General features: G+C 34.8%; 3 protein-coding genes across 3 annotated transcripts; all 3 read right to left on the bottom strand.

The window, feature by feature from the left end:
• Positions 1-7,623: 7,623 nt before the first annotated feature.
• Positions 7,624-8,727, bottom strand: HELRODRAFT_175731 (hypothetical protein; the record flags this gene model as incomplete). The annotated part of the gene is made up of 1 exon (XM_009023139.1): positions 7,624-8,727. The coding sequence occupies one exon, from the start codon at positions 8,725-8,727 to the stop codon at positions 7,624-7,626; it is 1,104 nt and encodes a 367-aa protein (XP_009021387.1).
• Positions 8,728-10,395: 1,668 nt separating this feature from the next.
• HELRODRAFT_137097 (hypothetical protein) lies at positions 10,396-14,881 on the bottom strand (the record flags this gene model as incomplete). The annotated part of the gene is made up of 2 exons (XM_009023138.1): positions 10,396-10,681; positions 14,835-14,881. Coding segments are annotated over 2 exons (333 nt in total), but the record flags the coding sequence as incomplete, so codon positions are not given.
• Positions 14,882-15,814: 933 nt separating this feature from the next.
• HELRODRAFT_175730 (hypothetical protein) lies at positions 15,815-20,483 on the bottom strand (the record flags this gene model as incomplete). Its single annotated transcript, XM_009023137.1, has 6 exons — positions 15,815-15,910; positions 16,122-16,214; positions 17,344-17,418; positions 17,650-17,773; positions 20,085-20,179; positions 20,463-20,483. The coding sequence occupies 6 exons, from the start codon at positions 20,481-20,483 to the stop codon at positions 15,815-15,817; spliced, it is 504 nt and encodes a 167-aa protein (XP_009021385.1).
• Positions 20,484-21,611: the final 1,128 nt, after the last annotated feature.

The raw sequence follows: 21,611 nt of genomic DNA, 5'->3' as shown, positions 1-21,611 counted from the left end.
TTTTTCAGAGTATGTATGTGTGTATGTATGTATGTATGTATGTATGTATTTATGTATGTGTGTGTGTGTGTGTGTGTTAGTTTTTGTATTTATTCAAGTCTGTTTATACCAAATGTTTACACGAGTGAATATGTTTTTGTAAATTTTGTAAATGAGTTGTTGCGTTTTTGTATGCATTTGCATGATGTGTGTGTGTGTGTGTGTGTGTGTGTGTGTGGTGTGTGCTATTATGCCTGCCTACACACATGTTTTTAAACTGAAGACATGTAAGCAGTGTGCATGCAGGCCCAGAGACACACATGCATCATTCATTCATCTTTTTCTTTCATGCTAATGTTCTTCAAGTTTTTTTGATTGGATGTTTATTACAATGTACATGAATGTGTGTACATTGTGTACATGTAGTTGTGTTGTGTGTGCAGTGTGCTTGCTGGTCGCAGGTTTGCCAACATGTGTACACTGTATTGTACGCACATTTATTTGTTTTTACTTTTCAAATTACAAGGAAACTGCACTGTATGCATGCATGGAAAGAATGGAGATATGAGTGCTGAGGTGGGGGCGTTGTGAAAATTCGGTGTAGGAGGCATGTTGGGTGGGTGCAGGAGCAGGAGGGGGGTGTGATTGGAGGGGTAGTGGATGTGAAAAAGATAGACTAAATGGTAATGAAAAAAATGATACTGATGTGATGATTTTGTGTTCAAAAATTATGAAAATTGTAAAAATGGGGAAAAGGGAAGGGTAGGGGGGATGCGGGGATGAGTTAAAACAATAGGGGTGGGAATTTTCGGGAACGTTGTCCTAGATGGGAATTCGCAAAGAGTCGGGAATGAGAAAAAATGGCAGGAATTTGGGGTCACATCTACATTGGAGCAGTTATGAAACAAACAGACGACAACATTTTCATCACTTTTCTTCACCCACCATCATCATCATCACCTCATTACTAAACATCATAATCACCAATTTCATATTTGCGACATCATCATCAGCACCACTTCTACCACCCTCAACATCACCATTATCATCATCACCATCAACAACATTATCGCTAACATTTTTGTCATGACCAACATCATCATCATCATTACTCCATCAACATCATCATCATTAATCCATCAACCCCATCATCATCTTCACTCCATCAACACCATTATCATCTTCACTCCATCAACACTATCATCATCATCACCATAATGACATCATCATCATCATCATATCCTTCATGCAAAGGAACATCATAATCCTCACCACATCATCATCATCTTCATCATCCTCGTCGCATCGACACCATCATCATCATTCTTGACATGAACATTGTTGTCATCATAATCTTCTTTTGTTATCTGCCTGCCTAACTTAAAGTCCTCTTTTATGCTTAAATAAATTGTTCAGAAAAAAAATGTGGGCGTCCAAGCGTTGATGATGTCGTTGTTGTGTTGTCGTTGTTGTGTTGTTGTTGCGTCGTTGTTGTTGTTGTTGTGTTGTTGTTGATGTTGTTATTGTTGTGCTGTGTCGTTGTTGTGTTGTTGTTGCGTCGTTGTTGTGTTGTTGATGTTGTAATTGTTGTGCTGTGTAATTGTTTTTGTGTTGTTGTTGGTGGTGTTGTTGTTTCGTTGTTGTTGTTGTTGTTGTGTTGTTGATGTTGTTATTGTTGTGTTGTTTTATTGTTGTTGTGTTGTTGTTTCTTTGTTGTTGTTGTGTCGTTGTTGTTTTTGTTGTGTTGTTGATGTTGTTAGTGTTGTTCTGTGTTATTGTATTTGTGTTGTTGTTGTGTCGTTGTTGATGTTGTGTTGTTGTTGTGTTGTTGTTGTTGTTGTGTTGTAGTTGTGTTGTAGTTGTTGTTGTTGTTGTGTTGTATATGTTGCTGTTGATGTCGTTGTTGTGTTGTTGTTTTTATTGTTGTGTTTTTGTTGGTGTTGTTATTTTTGTGTTGTTGTTGTGTTATTGTTGTTATTGTTGTGTTATTGTTGTATACAATGATGCGGTTATATTGTCGTTTTGAGTTCCATCTTTACATTGTGACGTTGACAATGTGTTGTTGTTGTTGGTGCTGTTGTTGTTGTGTTTGATGTTACTATCATACTACATTGTTGTAACGCGCCAACACACAGGCACACGTACCCACACAGGTGCCAACAAACACACCGACATACACTCATCAACACACACGCACACCAACACACGCGCACATTTGAGTACAACTTTTCGTACACAAAAAACGACCGAACGTACACTTACTTTTACAATCCAGTACAAACAAACATTAATAAACAACTACGTAAATACCAAATACCTGTAAATATACAAATCTCCGAGCAAGCTGATACATGAGAACTTAACCATCAACGTACCGTATATACATGTATATACATTTTCATACCGTACACAGTATATACATTTTCACACTGCATACCTGCACACTCGCATACACACACAGGCAAAGACAACCATACAAATTTAGCTACAAACAAGTTATAACGCACACACATCACGTTCCTGGTACATGGAGTGTGTCCCTAACAAGCATTTAAACGATTTGTACCTTGAAATGCAAACAGACAGTCAACACCAACTCAGCACAGCAAGCAGTCCACAAGAACATTTTAATCTTCTTGTTACATGAAGGCGAGCAGCCCTGGCGACTTGGATATAAACATACACACACACGTATCACACACACATACACACACACACACACGCACGCACATACACATACACATTTCCGACACATTTCTTCATTTTGTTTCATCATTATTATCGTCATCGAAATGAAACTTACATCAACCACCATTACGTTATTATTACTATGGCAGCAATTGCAACATTTACAACTTCTTCTTCGACAACACTAACCACAACTACAACATTAACAGAACCAACAACAAAATCCCCCTGAACAAATCATTCCCAAAAACCAATTGCACAAACAAATGTTAGGAGAAAATCAATTAACTTTTTTTTCACTATCATCACAATCATTCTTATCGCCATCATCATATCATTCTTATACTATTTATTTTCATCATCATCACCCACACCAACCACACATTCACCACACCAACCACACACACTCCAATCACACATCCACCACCGACACGACCCACACCATAACTACCACCACCCCTCCACATTTCACTCCCATTCTTCCCACCACAGCACCGCCTCTACAATCGTCGGCCATTAAATCATACTTGGCAGTCGAAATTGTACTAAGTACCTTTCAAGCAGAACATCAATATGCCTGTCACGCAGATTGCAGATTTGTAAAGGATCATTATGAGACTGGTCTCAGAGATGAGGACGAGACGACGACGATGATGATGACGATGACGACGATGATGATGAGGATGATGATGAGGATGATGATGATTATGGCGATGATGATGATGATGACGACGATGATGATGATGATGAGGATGAGAATGAGGAGGAGGATGATGATGATTATGATTATCCTAATTATGATATATGGTGATGATGGTGGTGATGACGGCATAAAGAAGTGAACAAATAAAAAAATGATGATAACGGTAATAATGATGAAAGGGATAGTGGCTGTGGCCACGACGCTAGCTGCTGACGATTGTGAAGAGGCTCTTGATAGCGGCTAACCAAGCAAAGTAAAGGACGCCAATGACGAAAATAAGTGACTTTTTCACAATGGTAAAATGATTAATGATAACACTAATAACAACATCGACAATTTATAATAACAATAACAATAATGCAAGGTAACACTTGAAGTCAAACTGCTGACTAATCCCAGCACTGAGATTGAAACTGCACGAACAAACTACTTTCCTTGCCGTTAAAACATATTGTTCGCTTCACTTGAAACCCAAAATTATTTCGCAGTAACAAAATTTGTGAGATGAAGTAAAACATCTGCAAAACAAGTTCGGAAATTTTTGCATGATTCGATGGATTGAAATGTTGAAAACTTGTCCAAAGTCTGAAAGTACAAATTGGCTGTTTTCTATTCATGGATAGATTTTTTTAAATTGAAATTCTTTGGAAATGATCAGACACTCAGATTAAATTAAGCATTAAACAACTTACCTTCAAGTAATAAATTTAATTTAAATCTGTTCCTCAGCTGACCCTGCAGGTCATGTTTATTGGGGGGGGGGGTAGGCGGTGCAGACCTCACCTGAAGATGTCAACAGAGACCACGGTGTGAGAAGCTACTTATTTTGAATGGTCTGTCGGAGTTCGTGAAGTGCAGTATGTAGAGTATGTCACAATTAAACCACAATTACACGCGGAGGAACATTATTGGTCAAAAGCCTGATGTAATTCTGCACATAAATGTGCTATCCTACTGATATCATAACTTTAATTGATGTGATCATAACAAAAAGAAAATTGAATAAAATCGAAGCAGAATAATCTGAATATTAAAAAAAAGACGTGAAACACCAAAACAGCATTGTCTTCAATCTCAATAGATTTGTTACCAGACAATTTAATTTTATTTTTAATTTTTTAAAACGGCACTTGACCTCTCACTAATAAAGAGGTACGATGTGCCACAAATACATGTTTGACTACTTTCATCATCTTCCACTCCATCTTTCTTAAACTTTTAGTCCGGTTTCCTTTCAACCTGCACTCATGAATATCCACTAAATTTTTGCTTAATTTTTATTTACCAAGAATATTTCAAATTTGGTCGTAATATTTCACTTTTTATTATTGCCATTATATTTTTTTGGTCTATAAATTACCAACTAAGTTCTCTGATAACGGGTAATGCAGTCTCTTGAACTTGGTTAAATCTCGTTCGAAATTACGTCCTACTATTGGTACATTGACAAACTGGTACTTCAGCTTTAATTTCCATTTACAATTCACGTAAAATTTTAAATCAACTTGGCCGAAAGTCAGACCGTGTAAATAAATAATTTATTTCTTTTTTGTAGTGTGTTTGATGTAATGAAGGAATGATATGTTAAATCCAATTCATCTTCATCATATTGTCTTCGTATTTTTAATAAACTTATTCCAACCGTCCCTCGAACCAGATACCTGACTACTGCCCGGATGATGACGATGATGATGGTTTGGGAGGATCATCATCATTATCATCGGGAAGATGGTGAGTTATGATGATGATCATGATAATGTTGGAAATATAATGAAAAAAATAACGGTGACTCTATGAAGATGAGAGTTGAAGCATGATGACGACTGCGATTCAAACATTTAAGATGACGTCAGCAATAAAAGTGGTAATGTTTAACAACGACGCGAGTTTTAGTAGCGATATTAAAGATGGAAAAGTATTTAAATGGTCATCATCGTTTCATCATCATCGTCGTCGTCATCATCATCGTCATCATCATCATCATGTCTTAATTATCATTATCGTGAAAAGTTGTGAACAAATTTCAGGGGGGAAATGAAAATAACGTCCAACAATAATGATGCATGCGAGGTTAATTAAGTCAACGCTAATGATGATGAAGATGATGACGATGATGATGATGGTGACGATGATCTAGGTCAACACTAATGATGATGAAGATGATGACGATCGAGATGAGAACGATGGTGAAGATGATAACACTATTGATGACGATGATGAATATCAACCAACCAATCAATCAATTAGTTTATAAAGCTCTGTTTCAGAGATATTAAACAGCGCTCCTCAATAAATTTTAGAAACAGATGGGTCTTGATATCCGCTCTGAACTTCGCAAGTGATAGAGAAGTAGTTAGAGAAGGAGGTAGAGTGTTCCAGAGAAAAGGACCAAAAAAAGCAAATGCAGATTTAGCAAAAGAGTGTTTAACACGAGTTAAGAAGAAGTGAGAACAAGAAGACAATCGTAAACCGGGGCGTTTGGGTTTATTTATTTATTTAAAGGATAACCAAAAAAAGATAAACTTGTGGATAGGCCACCCTTAACTAAGAATTCCAACTGTAAATGTAACAGAAATGTCAAATAAACACATACACACAAATGCTTACTAGAAATGTAATAGAAATGTCAATAAATACATACACACAAATGCTTACTATAAATGTAACAGAAATGTCAAATAAATACATATACACAAACACATGCTCACACGTACATCATTCTATGAATACTGTCATGTTTCATATAGTACCTAAAGGTGACAGTATAGTCACAACTGAGACTGAAAAATTCGCTTACTAAGAACATCAAAATTAAATAAGTTGTAAAATAGTGTAAAACTATTTAAAATAAGTGTTTTTTTTAACTAAAAAAGTTTTTAGCTTGTTTTTAAATAAGTGTAATGAGTTGATTGTTTTAATTTCATGTGGCAATACAGTTTGATGCTTGAGTGAAAAGCTTTTAATCTCACAGTATGAGAATAGAAAAGGGAAGTGTGTCTAGTAAATTTTCTTTGAATGTCATTGCTAAAAGTGAAAAAATTGGCAAAATAATTAGGCAACTGTTGACATAAAAATTTAAATACAAAAATTGATGTGAAATAAATGTGCAATTCTTTAATGGGTAAAATGTTGAGTGTCGAATAGTAAACATTGGTTATATGAGTACGCGGTGGAAGAGTAAATATTAGTCTTATAAACCGATTTTGACATTTTTGAATATAATTTAAATGGCTTTCTGGACTTTCGCCCCATAAAAAATTACAATAAATTAAATGTGGATATATTAGGGTATAGTAAAGTTCAATCATTATGTCATAGTTTATTTTTGATTTGATTTTATATAATATACCTAGTATTTTATTGATCTTAGTTGAAATTGATTTTATATGTGGTTCCCATGAAAGATCATCATTTATTAACACACCTAAAAATTTTGTAGAGTATGATCTAGGTAATGCCAGACTGTTAATTCTTATATCAAGGTTGCCTATTGTGTTAGTAATTATTCTGGGGCCGAATAACACATATGAACATTTTGTAAAATTAACAACTAATTTATTGAGAATAAACCAATCTACGAATTTTTGCAATTCTTGGTTTATGCGAACACTTTCCAGTTTAAAATCCCTTGAAGTAAAAAATATGTTAGTATCGTCCGCATATAGTAAAATATTTGCCGAATCAGTCACGTTGACAATGTCATTAATGAACAAGACAAACAAAAGAGGTCCGAGAATAGAGCCCTGCGGAACTCCACCGTTGATGTTTAGACATTCTGATTTAAATCCTTCTAATGCAACATATTGCTTTCTATCCCTAAGATAGCTTTCACACCACGAGTAGGCTACACCTCTTATTCCATTCATATATAATTTCTTCAAGAGTAATTCGTGGTTTATGACATCAAACGCTTTTGACAGATCTATGAAAATACCTAAGTAAGATTTCTGTTGTTTAAAGTCTTGAAGACTTTCTGAATCAATTCAAGCACAGCTAATTCGTTCAGCCATGTTTCAGTTATGACTATCACATTGAAAAATGAATTAAACTGATTAATCAAAATATCTAATGTAGTCATTTTACCGTATAAGCTACGTGCATTTATATGTAGTAGTGACAAATAATTAGATTTTATTTTAAAATTTTCAAGAAAATCTAAGCAAAAATGTTCAACAGTTTGATAATGATTATAATTATTAATTTGCAAGTCTTTAGTTAACCATTCCGTAGAGCTGCTGGTACATTTCTGGGAATCATCCATTTTGTGTCGTATTTTTGTCGAATGTTGTCCGAAGGTTTTCATTGAGTGTTTTTTTATTGCTTGTGAACTGAATGCCTTCATTTGTTGATTTTTTGAAGAACCACTCACGTACTAGAACGTTCGATGGCCAGATGTCAGGGTCAATGATTTTGCAGGTATCTCGGCTATCTATTCCCACTCTGAAAGATTTATAGAAAGATTTTGTTGTCGCAGAGGATTCTTGCTGAGTTTCAGGTCGCTTGATATCAAAACACGATATGACGTTGATGTTATTTGTACGTAAATGGTCCATAATGTCGTCGGCAGTACAACTGTTATCAAGGTTACTAACGTAGAAGAAAGATTTATTTACAAGAACTTTATTAGCCCTTATTTTTATATTTTCTTTATTGGAACGTCCGATTATTTTAGAACCAGTTTCGTGTTTATCCCGATCATTCATTTTATTATTATTGAATACAGTTAAATTTGAATGCGATGTATTACTGGTGATAACTTCTGTAAGTAGACGCTTTTTATTTCCAGATGCTACAGTGAATGGCTGCATATTACTTGAGTTGAAGGTATCATACTTATACACTCTTGTACTATTGTTTACGTTGCTGTTAAAAGTGGGCCTCTGATCTGTTATAGGCTGACCAATGAATTTGTGTACATGCTCCAGTTTGTTAGCAATTGATTGGACGTAGTTTGAGTTTTCAATAAACTTCGAAGTAAAATCAGAAACCAGCTGTTCAATTTCAGCCATTTTCTTAAATATAGCTTCAACATTTACTAGAGAGATCTTCGGAACTCTATTCATGTCACAACTTACGTAGCAGGGAAGTTTTGCCACAATTTGCCGAACATATGCCACCAATTCCGCTAATTTGTCTGCCGTTTTCTCTTTTCTCGTGCTACTACGTTGAGAAAATTTAAAGTTTTCAGACTTTAAACTTTCCATATCTGCCAATAATTGGTTTTTAGCAACGTTTATCTCCTCAGCAGTGTAAAACTCGAAGGCAGCTGCCACAAAGTTTGGGTTATCCAAAAACTTCACATTGCTAAACAAATAGTACAATAACTCATTTGCTATTAGTACAGTTTTCTCAGTCATGTTTTTACGCAAATTATCCAAGCGGGCAAATTAACAGAAATTTTTTCAAAAATTATTTTATAAAATTAAATTATTTTATAAAATTAAATTTTTTTTTAATATTTGACGAAGTATTTACCCTAAATAGTTTGAAAATTATAACTTTTAATAGAGCGAACGATAAACCGGTTACAACAACAAACAACAATGTTCAATTAATATATCTGATAAGATGAAGAAGAATATGATGAAGATGATGAAGATGATCAGGATGTGGACGATGATGAAGATGACGACGATGATGAAGATGAAGACGATTTTGAAAATGATGTAGATGAACAAGATGATGACAATGATGAAGATGATGATGGGTGGTGATTATTTTGATAATAATGACCACTAAATTAAAATATATACGAGATGACGCTATGTTTGTCGTTAAGAACCGCCAAACTGACCAACGTGACGATTTTCATACCTCTCTCAATAAATGGTAGAGGGTAATCAATATCCGAACCGGAACTACTAGTTAATAACCTTAGTAACTGGAAGAACATCGCCATCGTCATAACCTAAATATTCATCACAAATATTAATTACTATCATTATTAAAATTATCACAAATATTGCTCTCATTATCATCATCATCATCATTATCAGAATCATTATCATTATCATTGCATCATCATCATCATTCCTCATTACCATAAAAGGCAACGTCATCATCTTCATGTTTAATTTTTACGTGACTTATCGAAGCTTCCATCTTCCTAATCATCATTATCATAATGAGTTATGTCATCTCCTTTCTTAATGCTCATGTTTGTTTGTTGATGTTGTTGTTGTTGATGTTGTCGTTTGTGAATGTTGATGTTGTTGTTGATGTGGTCGTTGTCATTACAATCGTATTTTTAATGGCCATCAACATTTAATTTTTTTTTTTATTTGAGTATTGTGACTCTAATTGAATAAAATTTGCTGCTCTTTCCACGGAGTCGCTCGAGATTTATTGATCATGTTTGGAGGTGATGAAATATTAAAAAGTTCATTAATTTGGTGGCCTGCTGGCTTCTTCATTCATTCGTTCGTTCGTTCGTTCGTTTGTTCATTCGTTCATTCGTTCATTCATCCATCCATCCATTCATCCATTCATTCTTTCATTCATTCATTTACTCACTCACTCACTCATTCACTTACTCACTCATCTTTCTACTTATTATTTATGTTTTAAGTTTGGTGATTAACTTCCAACCTAAGCAATGAACGAGAACGTTACGAGCCAGCCTCACTCACAGTGAGAACATGAAACGAGTAGCAACGGACTGATTGGAGGAAAGCAGAACGATGGAGAGAACAAGGGAGGAGCAACACGGCGCCAGCCAGATATACTCAAAACTATCTCAATTAATAAGCGTTCTTCTCTAAAAACAGAACACACACATCCAACAACAACAACAACAGCAGCAGCAACAACAACGACAACAACAACAACAGCAACAACAACAACAGCAAAAACAAAAACAGCAACAACAAACCCACAATCATACAAGTACAGAACAAATACATCTTACTTGACAGGGTAATATTAGTCAATGCAATGCAATGATATATATGTTATTATAAATTAAAATACAATAAAACAATTGCACAATGATACAGTAGCAGAATGATACAATAGCACAATGATACAGTAGCACAATAAAACAATTGCGCAATGATACAGTAGCACAATAATACAATTGCACAATGATACAGTAGCACAATGATGCAGGTGCACAATGATACAGTAGCATAATCATACAGTGCACATGAATATAGTAGCACAATGATGCAGTAGTACAATGATGCAATTGCACAATGATACAGTAGCAGAAAGATACAATAGCAAAATGATACAGTTGCACAATGATACAATAGCACAATGATACAGTAACACAATGATACAGTTGAACAATGATACAGTTGCACAATGATACTGTTGAACAATGAAAGCTGCACAATGATACAAAACATTTTTAAAGCGGAAGTGGCATGACGTTATAAGATCGGTTTAGTCTGGCAAACATTAGTGTCCCATTATAAAACAATTGGACGGATTTTATTGGCTAGATAAGTTCTGGCTAACATAACGTACATTCTTTCAACCTCACTCATCTAATCTCATATCATTTCATCTTCATCATCATCATAACATGTCTTATAATCACATTTCATCGCATCCTCTCAACATCAAGCCCTTCCATTTTTATTACTATTTTTCATGTCATACCACTGCCATATCCTCATCTCATCTCACATCATCATCTCATCCTCTCACATCATCATCTCATTATACATTTTTTACAAACGTTTCTTTAGTTTTCATCAAAGGTATCAACAAAAAACAGACAACGTAAATAAATCAATAAATGGCATATAAATAAATAAATATGAATCAACTCCTCACGAGCATTGCACGAGGTTGGCGAGAATCACCCTACAGGGTTTCGGTAACAAAAACGATAACATTGGTGACGACATGAATGATGATAATAATAGTGGCTGATGGTGATGATGATGAAACTGATGGTGATGATGAAAACAATGATGATGATGAAAATAGCGGTGATGATGATGAGTACAAATCATCATAATAGTCAGATATGAACGTAAGGACGACAGGATGGCAATATTTAGGAAGAAGATGATGTGAGGGATAATGATGAGAATATGATGAAAAGATTCTGCCATGATTGTGATGATTGTTGGGATAATGATTGTGATGATGACGACGACGATGATGATGTTTACGCAAGGCTTTTCACGTTGGCGATAATATTTACTAAGATGTTTACGACGACTGTAATGTACGATAATTATCATTTTAATGATGACAACCATAATGATGATAAGGATAGCAAAGATAAAAAAACATTCATTGTAAACTTTTTCGATATGTTTTTCGGGGTTTTAGATGGCAGTAAAGATGATGTTTAATGACGATTATTAACTGGATGATGATAATGATGATGATAATGATGATGATGATTATAATGATGGTGACGACGACGACGATGATGATGATAAAGGAAATGAGCAGTTTGTCAGCGACGAGCAAAAGAAATAATTTTAAATATTTATGGAAAGTTGTGTTTGATGATGATTCGAGGTGCTTCCGAATGCATCCGTGTGTCCGCTCATATTTGCCTACATCAGTGATGACCAATGCTGGTTACTTTGGCCAAATTCAGGGCCTTCACAACAAATCCTTGGGACCACCACAAAAAACGCTCTCATGATATAAATTGAAAAATATTCAAACAATGATGGATCAGCAACATTTTCCACCAACATTTTAAACAATTTCACAGCCAGTACTTGCACCTGCGGGATACATGATAATGTCATTCCATCCGCCAACCAAGACGGTAAGTTAGTTTTCAATAAACTGTTTTTGAAAATTCCACTTTAACACACTGCTGCAACTTTTCTTGAAATAAATTTACTTGTTGCAAAAATTTTTTGAAAAACTGGACGGAAAACTTGCATTTTTTGGAAAATCAAGTGTCTCTACATGGTTGTCTTAAGGCTTTCAGAGTCCAGATCCACCACAACTGCTCCAAGAGGTTCAGACCTTCCAATCCAACATGGTTTTACATAAGAATTCCTATTTGTGCATTTTGATTTATGAAATGTTTTCAATGTAATATTTAATGTAGTTGTTTAGACATCGTTATATATATATATATATATATATATATATATATATATATATATTATTGGTAAACCATTACCCGCCATTGGCCAGACGTACGTTTCGTCTCTCACGAGACTCGTCAGTAGCCTGCCGAATAAGGTTTAAGATAACACAACTCAATTATTGTAACCAAGAAACTCAAATTGAGGTGTCGCGACCAATAGGTAAGAACAACATCTCGTTGTTAAAAGGTTTAAGAACCTTTTATATATTAAGATTTTATATATTAAGAATATATATATATATATATATACATATATATATATACATACATATATAGATATATATATATATATATTTTTACAATATTCTATAAATTCTACTGAATGTTTGGCGTTAATATGTTTGTAGTTCGTTTTTTCGATTAGTTTTGATGATTGCATATATGCATTTATAAATTTTTTCTGGCATAAGTTCGAAAAAACGAACTACAAACATATTAACGCCAAACATTCGGTAGAATTTATAGAATATTGTAAAAATTATGGTCTATTACCAACATATATATATATATATATATTGCCTTTTCGGACGATTTGCAAATAATTAGTTGCGGTAACACAGACCCGGGTTTTGATGCGATGGTTGATAGATTTTTTTACGTTGTTTTAATGAATTAAGTGAATGGATGGTAGATAATAAACTAAAACTAAACGAAAACAAAACACAAATTCTGCCTATCGGTACTTGGCAGCAATTAAAAAAGATTAATATTAACCCCATCAACATCGGTGGCTCTGATGTTGAGTTCTGCACTTCTGTTAAAAATCTGGGCGTTGTATTTGATACTGCAATGTCAATGGATCAACATACAAAGTCATTGGTTAAAGATCGTTGCTATCAACTTCGCAAACTCAGACAAGTAAAAAATCAGTTAATAACGACACCTTGAAATGTTTGGTACACGCATTCATTCATTCAAAATTGGATTACTGCAACAGCATTTTTACGGAGTTTCAAATCAATTGATTAATCGTCTTCAGTCAATTCAACATCGTGCTGCTAAGATCATTTCCGGTGGGTTAAAATACGACCATGTCAGTAATACTCTACGAGATCTCCATTGGCTCACAGTTGAAAAAAGAATCATCTTCAAGCTTGCCGTTATGGTTTTCAAATGTTTAAATAGCTTAAGCCCAAGCTACTTGTCTGAAAGGTGTTTATACAAACCGAAAACTATTCATCACTTGCAATTACGCTCAGATGATATGTTATTTGTTTTTAAACAAATTTGAAGGTGGCCAACAGGAATTTTGCCGTTGCTGGTTCACATATTTGGAACTCGCTACCATACAGCCTCCGTCAACTTGGTTCAACTATTCAGAAGTTTCGCAAAGATTTGAAGACGTATCTTTTTTCCCCATGATTTCACCAGACGAAAGCAGCGCCTTTGAGTTGCATTGAAGGGCGCTATAAAAATTTTCTAATAATATATATATATATATATATATATATATACTTATTGTTATAACCGCTAAGACAGGTTTGCAGTGAGCTTTCCAGTCAATGTACCAAAAGTCGTACTTAACATCTTCCAAGCTACACCTCAATTTTCAGAGCAAAAATAAGAGCTATGAACATGGCATTTTCTTCATATATAATTCAACAGGAAAAACTGTAAAAATTTTTCCAGCATTTTTGTCAACTATTCTAGCATTGAAACGGTACAACCCTTGACAACAATTGATCGCTCAGATGCAGTACAAAATTCACGACATACTAAATAACAAAAACAATCTATCCTTAATCTGGATCTTTAGCTACATTGGGATTGAAGGTAACGAAAAAGTTGATCAAATGGCATCACAAGCTCACTTGGATCCTCCATCAACCCTTCCAACACCACATCACGACATGAGAGTGAATATAAACGACTTTATATATGAAAAATGGCAACATGGAACAAGATGACGAATTTTCTCAAAGTAGCTATGCGCAAATTTAATAAATCCAAAAATATCAAACTCAATGAACTAATTAGAAATAACTTAAACATGATAAGTAGAATAAAAGTCGGTCCTTCTAAAGTAACCCATTCATGGATATTAAACAAAAGAAGGCCTCCTTTACTTTGTGAGAAATGCAAGACAAGACTATCAATCCAACACACATTACCAGAATGTCATACATTTAACAAAAACAGAAAAATATATCAAATTTTGAAAATATACACTCAATTTTTAAAATTGAAAATATAGTAAACCTTAGGCCATACGTTATGAAAATAAACATTTTCAACATCTAATCGCCCTCGCTTTTGAAATGATTCACAACAAAGACCAAATGCGTAAAGATAGCCTATCAGAGCTGAAACGCCGTGAAACTGCAGAAGAAAAAGAAAGTGAAGATGAAGAATATAAAATATCTATTAAAAAGTAAAGTATAGATGTACGTACAAAAAACAACACAAACACACCAAACACAAACACACAGCCCACATTTCGCGAACACAACACACCAACACTCTATACAAAGAGCATACAATAACAAGACAGACATAGAAGTATTGTTGATGATGTATGTTGAACGGTTTGTAGTGCCATATAACTCATGCTAATCAGCAGATCCCTTCAATGACGCTGCTTCATAACTCTCAAAACATTTTAATGTCCATTCATTCATTCATTTATTCATTCATTCATTCATTCATTCATTCATTCATTCATTCATTCATTCATTCATTCATTCATTCATTCATTCATTCATTCATTCATTCATTCATTCATTCATTCATTCATTCATTCATTCATTCATTCATTCATTCATTCATTCATTCATTCATTCATTCATTCATTCATTCATTCATTCATTCATTCATTCATTCATTCATTCATTCATTCATTCATTCATTCATTCATTCATTCATTCTTTCATTCTTTCATTCATTCATTCATTCATTCATTCATTCATTCATTCAGTAGTTCGTTCGTTCATTTATGTATATATATATATATTTTTATATGTTTATATGTGTTTAATATTGAATGTCTTTTTTTTAAATAATTTATCGACTCACAAAATTGTACTAGATGAACTTTTATACGTACAACGTACAAATTGAAACAAGCAAGACAAGCTGTGGCAGTTATAGTCAAATTTGACGGAGCGGTCACGAGAGATTTTCGAAAAAGTTGACGATTTGGGGTCAACAAAAACTTGATAACCGAGGGAAGGAAATTGAAAATGAAAGGCGATGACTGGAGTTGGACGGTCGGAGGGGACTCACTCAAAACATTGGTAACCGTGGGGGAGATTTTTGAAAATTTGTTTCGAAAATTTTTTTGTACTCACGAGAGGGGCAACATTTGTACGGGGGTCAACATTTTTGCCGATGGGCTTTTTATGTTTATTTCCCCATCAAAACACTACTTTTCACGTTGAAACTTTGAACTCTTTCAACACAACTAACGCTCTCACGCCCCCTGGATCCGCCACTGAAAACATGCGAGGAATTATCAGCAGACAAGTCTATAAATTGCTTAACAGAACAGAAATGTAAAAAAGTTGAATAAAATTAGAAATTTTAATTCATTTAAACATTGTAGATCAAATTAAAATTAAGAAACTACAACGTTCAAAATAAGGTGCTATGTTGTGTTGCTATGTTGTTGTGACTTTGTGATGATGTGATATTACGCTATGGTAACTTGTTGTTGTCATGTCACGTTGATGTTCCTACTTCGTTGTTGTTGTGAGATTGATGTGATGGTATGCATGTTCCTACATTATTCGTTGTTAAGTTGCGGATTGGTGTTGTTATGTTCATGATGCACTGTTTGGATGTGATGTTGTGATGATGTGATGTTGTGATGATGTCTTGTTGTAATGATTTGATGATGTAATAATGTGATGCTGTAATGGTGCGATGATGTGATGTGACGCTTTGTTAGGTGAATTTTCATGGCTGCATTTTTATATGTTAAGGAGGTGCCATAAAAATGTATGATATTTGAATGATTAATAGGTTGATTCAATGTGACAGGAGAGGTATTTTTAAAAGATACAATACTCGCATTATGTGCGTACGTGTGCCTGTATGTGCGTGTGCACGTACAAGTGCTGCATGTGTCAATGCATTGCATATGCACCAATGCACTAGAGCGCGCATGATAGTACTTAAATACAAATGTATTTGTTGTGCGATATTTTAAAAATATTCTATACGTGTGTGTGTGCGTGTGTGTGTGTGCGTGAGAGTTGGAATATCTCGTGGAAGCGTTTTTAAGTGCAGGTTTGTGTGTCTGAATGAACTTTAGATACTGTTGATTAAGTTTGTTCATATGTGTGAGATTGCACTGATGCCTGTGTGCCTAGATGCATTAATGCACACACGTGCGTGTGTGCATTGCTGCATGCGTGCCAGCAAGTGTTTACATGCAGGAAGTTTACGTCATAATGGTTGTTGCGGTTAGCATGGGTATGCAACCATGCGTCGCTGCCATGTTCTACGTGTCGCGGAATGAAATATATCGATTCCAAGCATGGACGATCGGTCGAAGGATTTTTTAACAGCAGAAGAACTCTTCAAACGTACGAAAACAGCTCCATACACAAAATTAACAAAAGAAAACTTATTGCGCGATGAACATAATTGCAAAAAAAATAAGCATGTCGAAAACGTCTTACTTATGCAAACTTGGAACAACATTATTCCGCAAAAACCATCTACAAATACAAATTCCAGCCTTCAAACGAGAATGCATTTTTTTATTTCTTAGAAACGGAAAATTAAATGGAACAAAAAACAATGAAATTTACTGTTGTTGTAGTAGTAGTTGTTGTTGTTGTTGATATTGTTCGTTGATGTATCTTTTTGTGGTTTTGTTGTTGGCGTGCTTAAATTTACTGCCCAGATAAGGAAGTATCTTTTTGTTTGTACGCTTACAAAATTGTCTTCTTACTCTTGCTGCTTTTGTGATCATAGTTGTTCTGTTGTTGTGCTGTTGTTGTGTTGTTGTTGTGTTGTTGTTGTGTTGCTGTTGTGTTGTTATTGTGTTGTTGTTGTGTTGTTTTTGTGTTATTGTTTTGTTGTTGTTGTTTTCAGTGTTTTTGTTGTTCTCAGTTCATGTTGTTTTTAGAAGTTGCTATGTTTAAAATGTTGTTATATATTTGGGTGTGTTTTTTAATTTTCTTTAATGGTTTTGTTTTATTAAAATTTGCTGGAATATTTTTTATGTAGTAGTTTATGAGTTGTACGAAGACATCACTTCTTGGTTGTTGATATCAGAGTTGACATCAATGCTGTTGTTGTTTTCTAATGTGGTTTTCACTTTGCTGTTTGTGCCACTGTATGTGCTAACTGGTGTGTTGTTGTCTTGTGTAGGCTGCTTACTGTGTGTTGTTGCGTGAGGTTTCGCATTGATTCGTGTGTTATTGTGCGTATCAATGAGTTGTTGTTGAAGTTTCTACGTTGTTGCATTTGTATTGTTGTTTTATTTGTGTTGTCGTTGTTGTTGTCGTCGTCGATTTGAATGTAGCAATTACTTTATTGAGGGTTGATTTAAGGGGAGGGAAGCTCCTCGGAAGATGTGTTTGCACGAAAGAGTCCGACGTCCGAATGCTGATGAAGATTAACCTTATGTCATCAACCTGGGATGTATCACACCCCAGAGGGTATAAATTACTCTGTATCTCAGATATTTGAACAAATTAAATTATATACCTTTGTGACATCTTATAACCTTCCTTCACCTAGAATATGGCAAAATCTGGCTTAATTCAAATATTTGGTTTTGAGTATGTGAGCGTTGAAGTGTCTTACGGCATATTTTGTCAACCTGGGGCGTCCTACACCCCAATAGTCCTGAAATCATCTAAACTAAAATTAGTATTGCAATAATGAAATAATAATAATAAATGTGAAATAATAATAATAAATGTTATAGCATCAATATAACCATGGATAATTACTTCACTTCATGTAGTCTCGCCGAAGATCTTTTGACCGTGAAAACTACCATTGTTGGAACAATGCGAAAAAATAAGCAAGATATACCAAAAAAATTACTTCCTAATTGATCAAGAGAAGAATTGTCATCAATATTTTGTTTTGACAATCAATTAACATTGACCAGCTATGTTCCTAGAAAAGGGAAAGCAGTAATTCTGCTCTCGAGCATGCATCATGATGCTGCAGTTGATGTTGACAACAACAACAAACCAGACATTATTGATCATTACAACAAAACAAAATCAGGAGTAGACAATCTCGATCACCTAGTTGGACTGTGCAGCTGCAAACGAAAAATTAGCAGATGGCCAATGACACTCTTCTTTAACGTCATTGATGTTGCTTGTGTTGTGTTGTGTTGTTTGGATAGCAAAAAATCCACAATGGAATGAAAAAAAGATGCACAAACGATGATTATTTTTACAAAATCTTTCTGAAGAGCTGGTAGAAGAACACCTTCAACGACGAAGTGAAAATCCGTTTGTTATGCAGAAGCAAGTGAAGCTGGCATTCAAAGCAATGGGTTTTCAACCTGCCATAGCAGTTCAGGCAGAGCAACCAGAATCTTCAGGACAGAAGAGATGTGGCATTTGCCCACGCTCATCGGATCGGAAAACCAAAAGCCGATGTTCATCATGCGGTATACCATGTTGTCAAAATCACAGCCGTCTGGTTTGTGAAACCTGTACTGATGCTTAAAACGACAAATAAACTATAAAACATTGTTGCTAATTAATCAATATTTTACAGTTGCCTCAAAAAATTAACTTAGGTAAGACTATTGTGAAAAGTTATATAACATTGTTTTATATATATTTATATAAATATATATATATATATATATATATATATATTACAATTAATTCTAAACAAAAACATTGTATTTTTTATCAGTTTCATATTATTTTGTTTATATTATGTTCAATAAAATACTTACAAAACATTATTCCATCATGTTTGAACCTGGGGTGTAGGACACCCAGGTGTTTGTTTGTATGTGCGTGTGTTTGTTCATTAATTTCTGTTTGAAATTAATTTCTGTTTATTATTTTCATTTATTAATGTGTGTAGTGTGGTGGTGTGTGTCTGCCCTAATATAACCAGAAGCACATGCGGTGCACCAGCCACACGATATTATCTCTGATCTATGGTATAAATAATATTTTTATCTGGACATGTTGCATAAATCTATCACAAGCTTTCAATGATCAAATATAGAAACGTAACTGTTCTTTACTGTGAGAGGAATTTGTATAAATTTCAATTGGAGACGGCTGTACGACGAAGTAGCATGTCAGAGGGTAGCAGCCAGTCTGGATGAAACTAATCGGTCTGTTTGTTTGACGCCACATCCGACTCTAAGTGATTTCACCGTACTTATTTATTTACTTTGTAATCTGCAGATGTTGGAGTTTATAATTTTGAGTTGTAGAATAAAGAGAGTGAATGAATGAATGATTGAATGAATGATTGAATGAATGAATGAATGATTGAATGAATGAATGAATGATTGAATTCATTAATAGCATTGAACGTTGCTGCGTATGCAACTGGATTACCATGTAGTTGTAGGAGTTTGAAGCACACACACACAGGCACACACACGCACACATACACACACACCTGAACACACACACACACATACACACGCACACACGACATCGTGTAAATTAACCTTCCGTCTTCGCTGACTTCTTAGGAGGAGCATGGAGGAGTTGAAGAATGAGGTATGCTGAGTGGAGGAAACCTCCGTCACCCTGCTCTTTCATCGGCTTGATGACTTTGACCTTTCATCACGTGACATTTTTGACGTAATTAAGTTTGTTCTAGGCTTTTTCAAATAAATTTGAGATAACGCTTTCATAACAAAACAATTTTGGACTTCCTATATAATGTTCATTTTGAGTTAGAACTAAACCAAAAGTGAAACCATTTCACTTATCTACATTTACACACGTGCTTAACACATTATAAGCACAAAAAAGGTACGTAGATAAGTATACACGGATACAATCACACACGCGCACGCACGCACACGCACCGACACAATTACGAGCAGAATAAACATACAACGTACGAGCGTAGGTGCATTGTGTGTTGGATGGCGGCTCACCATTCACAGGCGCGTCTCAATACAAAATGTTTCAAAGTGAAAAATTTAACAAAAATCATGAAAACATTTCCTAACAAAAAACATTTTGGAGTTTATTTAATAAAATGACAACGTTTTAAATTAGCGATTAAATTTGATAAAGTTTTTATTAGTGAAATGTTTTCAAGATATTATTTATGCATGCGTGCTTCAGTGCAAATTTAATTAGCGTTATTTTTATTTTTCTTCTGCCTCCTATCTCCCTCATTCATTCCCTGCAACAAGCTAAGTAACAAACACGGGAAGGTTTCACGGCATGCAACAGAGTTTGCAACATTCCACTCGTCACATGTAACAAATGTAACAATTAACTGTGAAAACCAACAGAAACATTTGAATCAATGATTGCCAGTTTAAATGAATGTTGTTTAAGAATTGTCGGCTCTATATACTTTCGTCACAATATTGTGATTTTGGAGAATAAATATAACAACTATTTTATGTATTTGAAGAGGGCGTCATATGCTTATATTATGATGTTGTTCGGTTGGTATGATGTGTTTGCATGACTTACGTCATGATGATGTGCCGTCATCACCATGACGTTTATATGACTAACAAGCACGAATGGCTGTATGTGTGTGTGTGTGTGTGTGTGTGTGTGTGTGTGTGTGTGTGTGTGTGTGTGTGTGTGTATGTTTGTTGTATCTCTAGGAGGGTTAATGAAAAAACTAAAGTTGGTGATGATGATGACGATGATGATGATGGTGACGATGATGATGACGGTGATGATGATGGTGATGATGATGGTGACGGTGATGATGTATTCGCCACAACTGATGGCTTTGTCATTTATTTGTGATAATGAAACAAATCAAGTGTCGATTGATGACGCTGTTGATAATGATCTTCACAATTAATGCGATGGTGTTGGTGAATTAATGTGACAGAATGATGTTGCATGGTTGTGTTGATGTTCAGGATTTCAGTGTTCGGCTGCTATGTGGACTTGTGACATGGAACATGCGGAGCGTATTAAAATGTCTTCTCCGCCTTCGCAGGCCTTCTTCTTTTAATTGCATCTGCGTGAGCGTCGAGTGCAATTTGTCGTTTGGCAAATGCAGCTA

Source organism: Helobdella robusta (genome assembly GCF_000326865.2).
Source record: "Helobdella robusta unplaced genomic scaffold HELROscaffold_35, whole genome shotgun sequence".
In the NCBI taxonomy this organism is placed as follows: domain Eukaryota; kingdom Metazoa; phylum Annelida; class Clitellata; order Rhynchobdellida; family Glossiphoniidae; genus Helobdella; species Helobdella robusta.
Note: the sequence above shows the minus strand (reverse complement) of the source record. Positions and strands in the feature narration are given on the sequence as shown.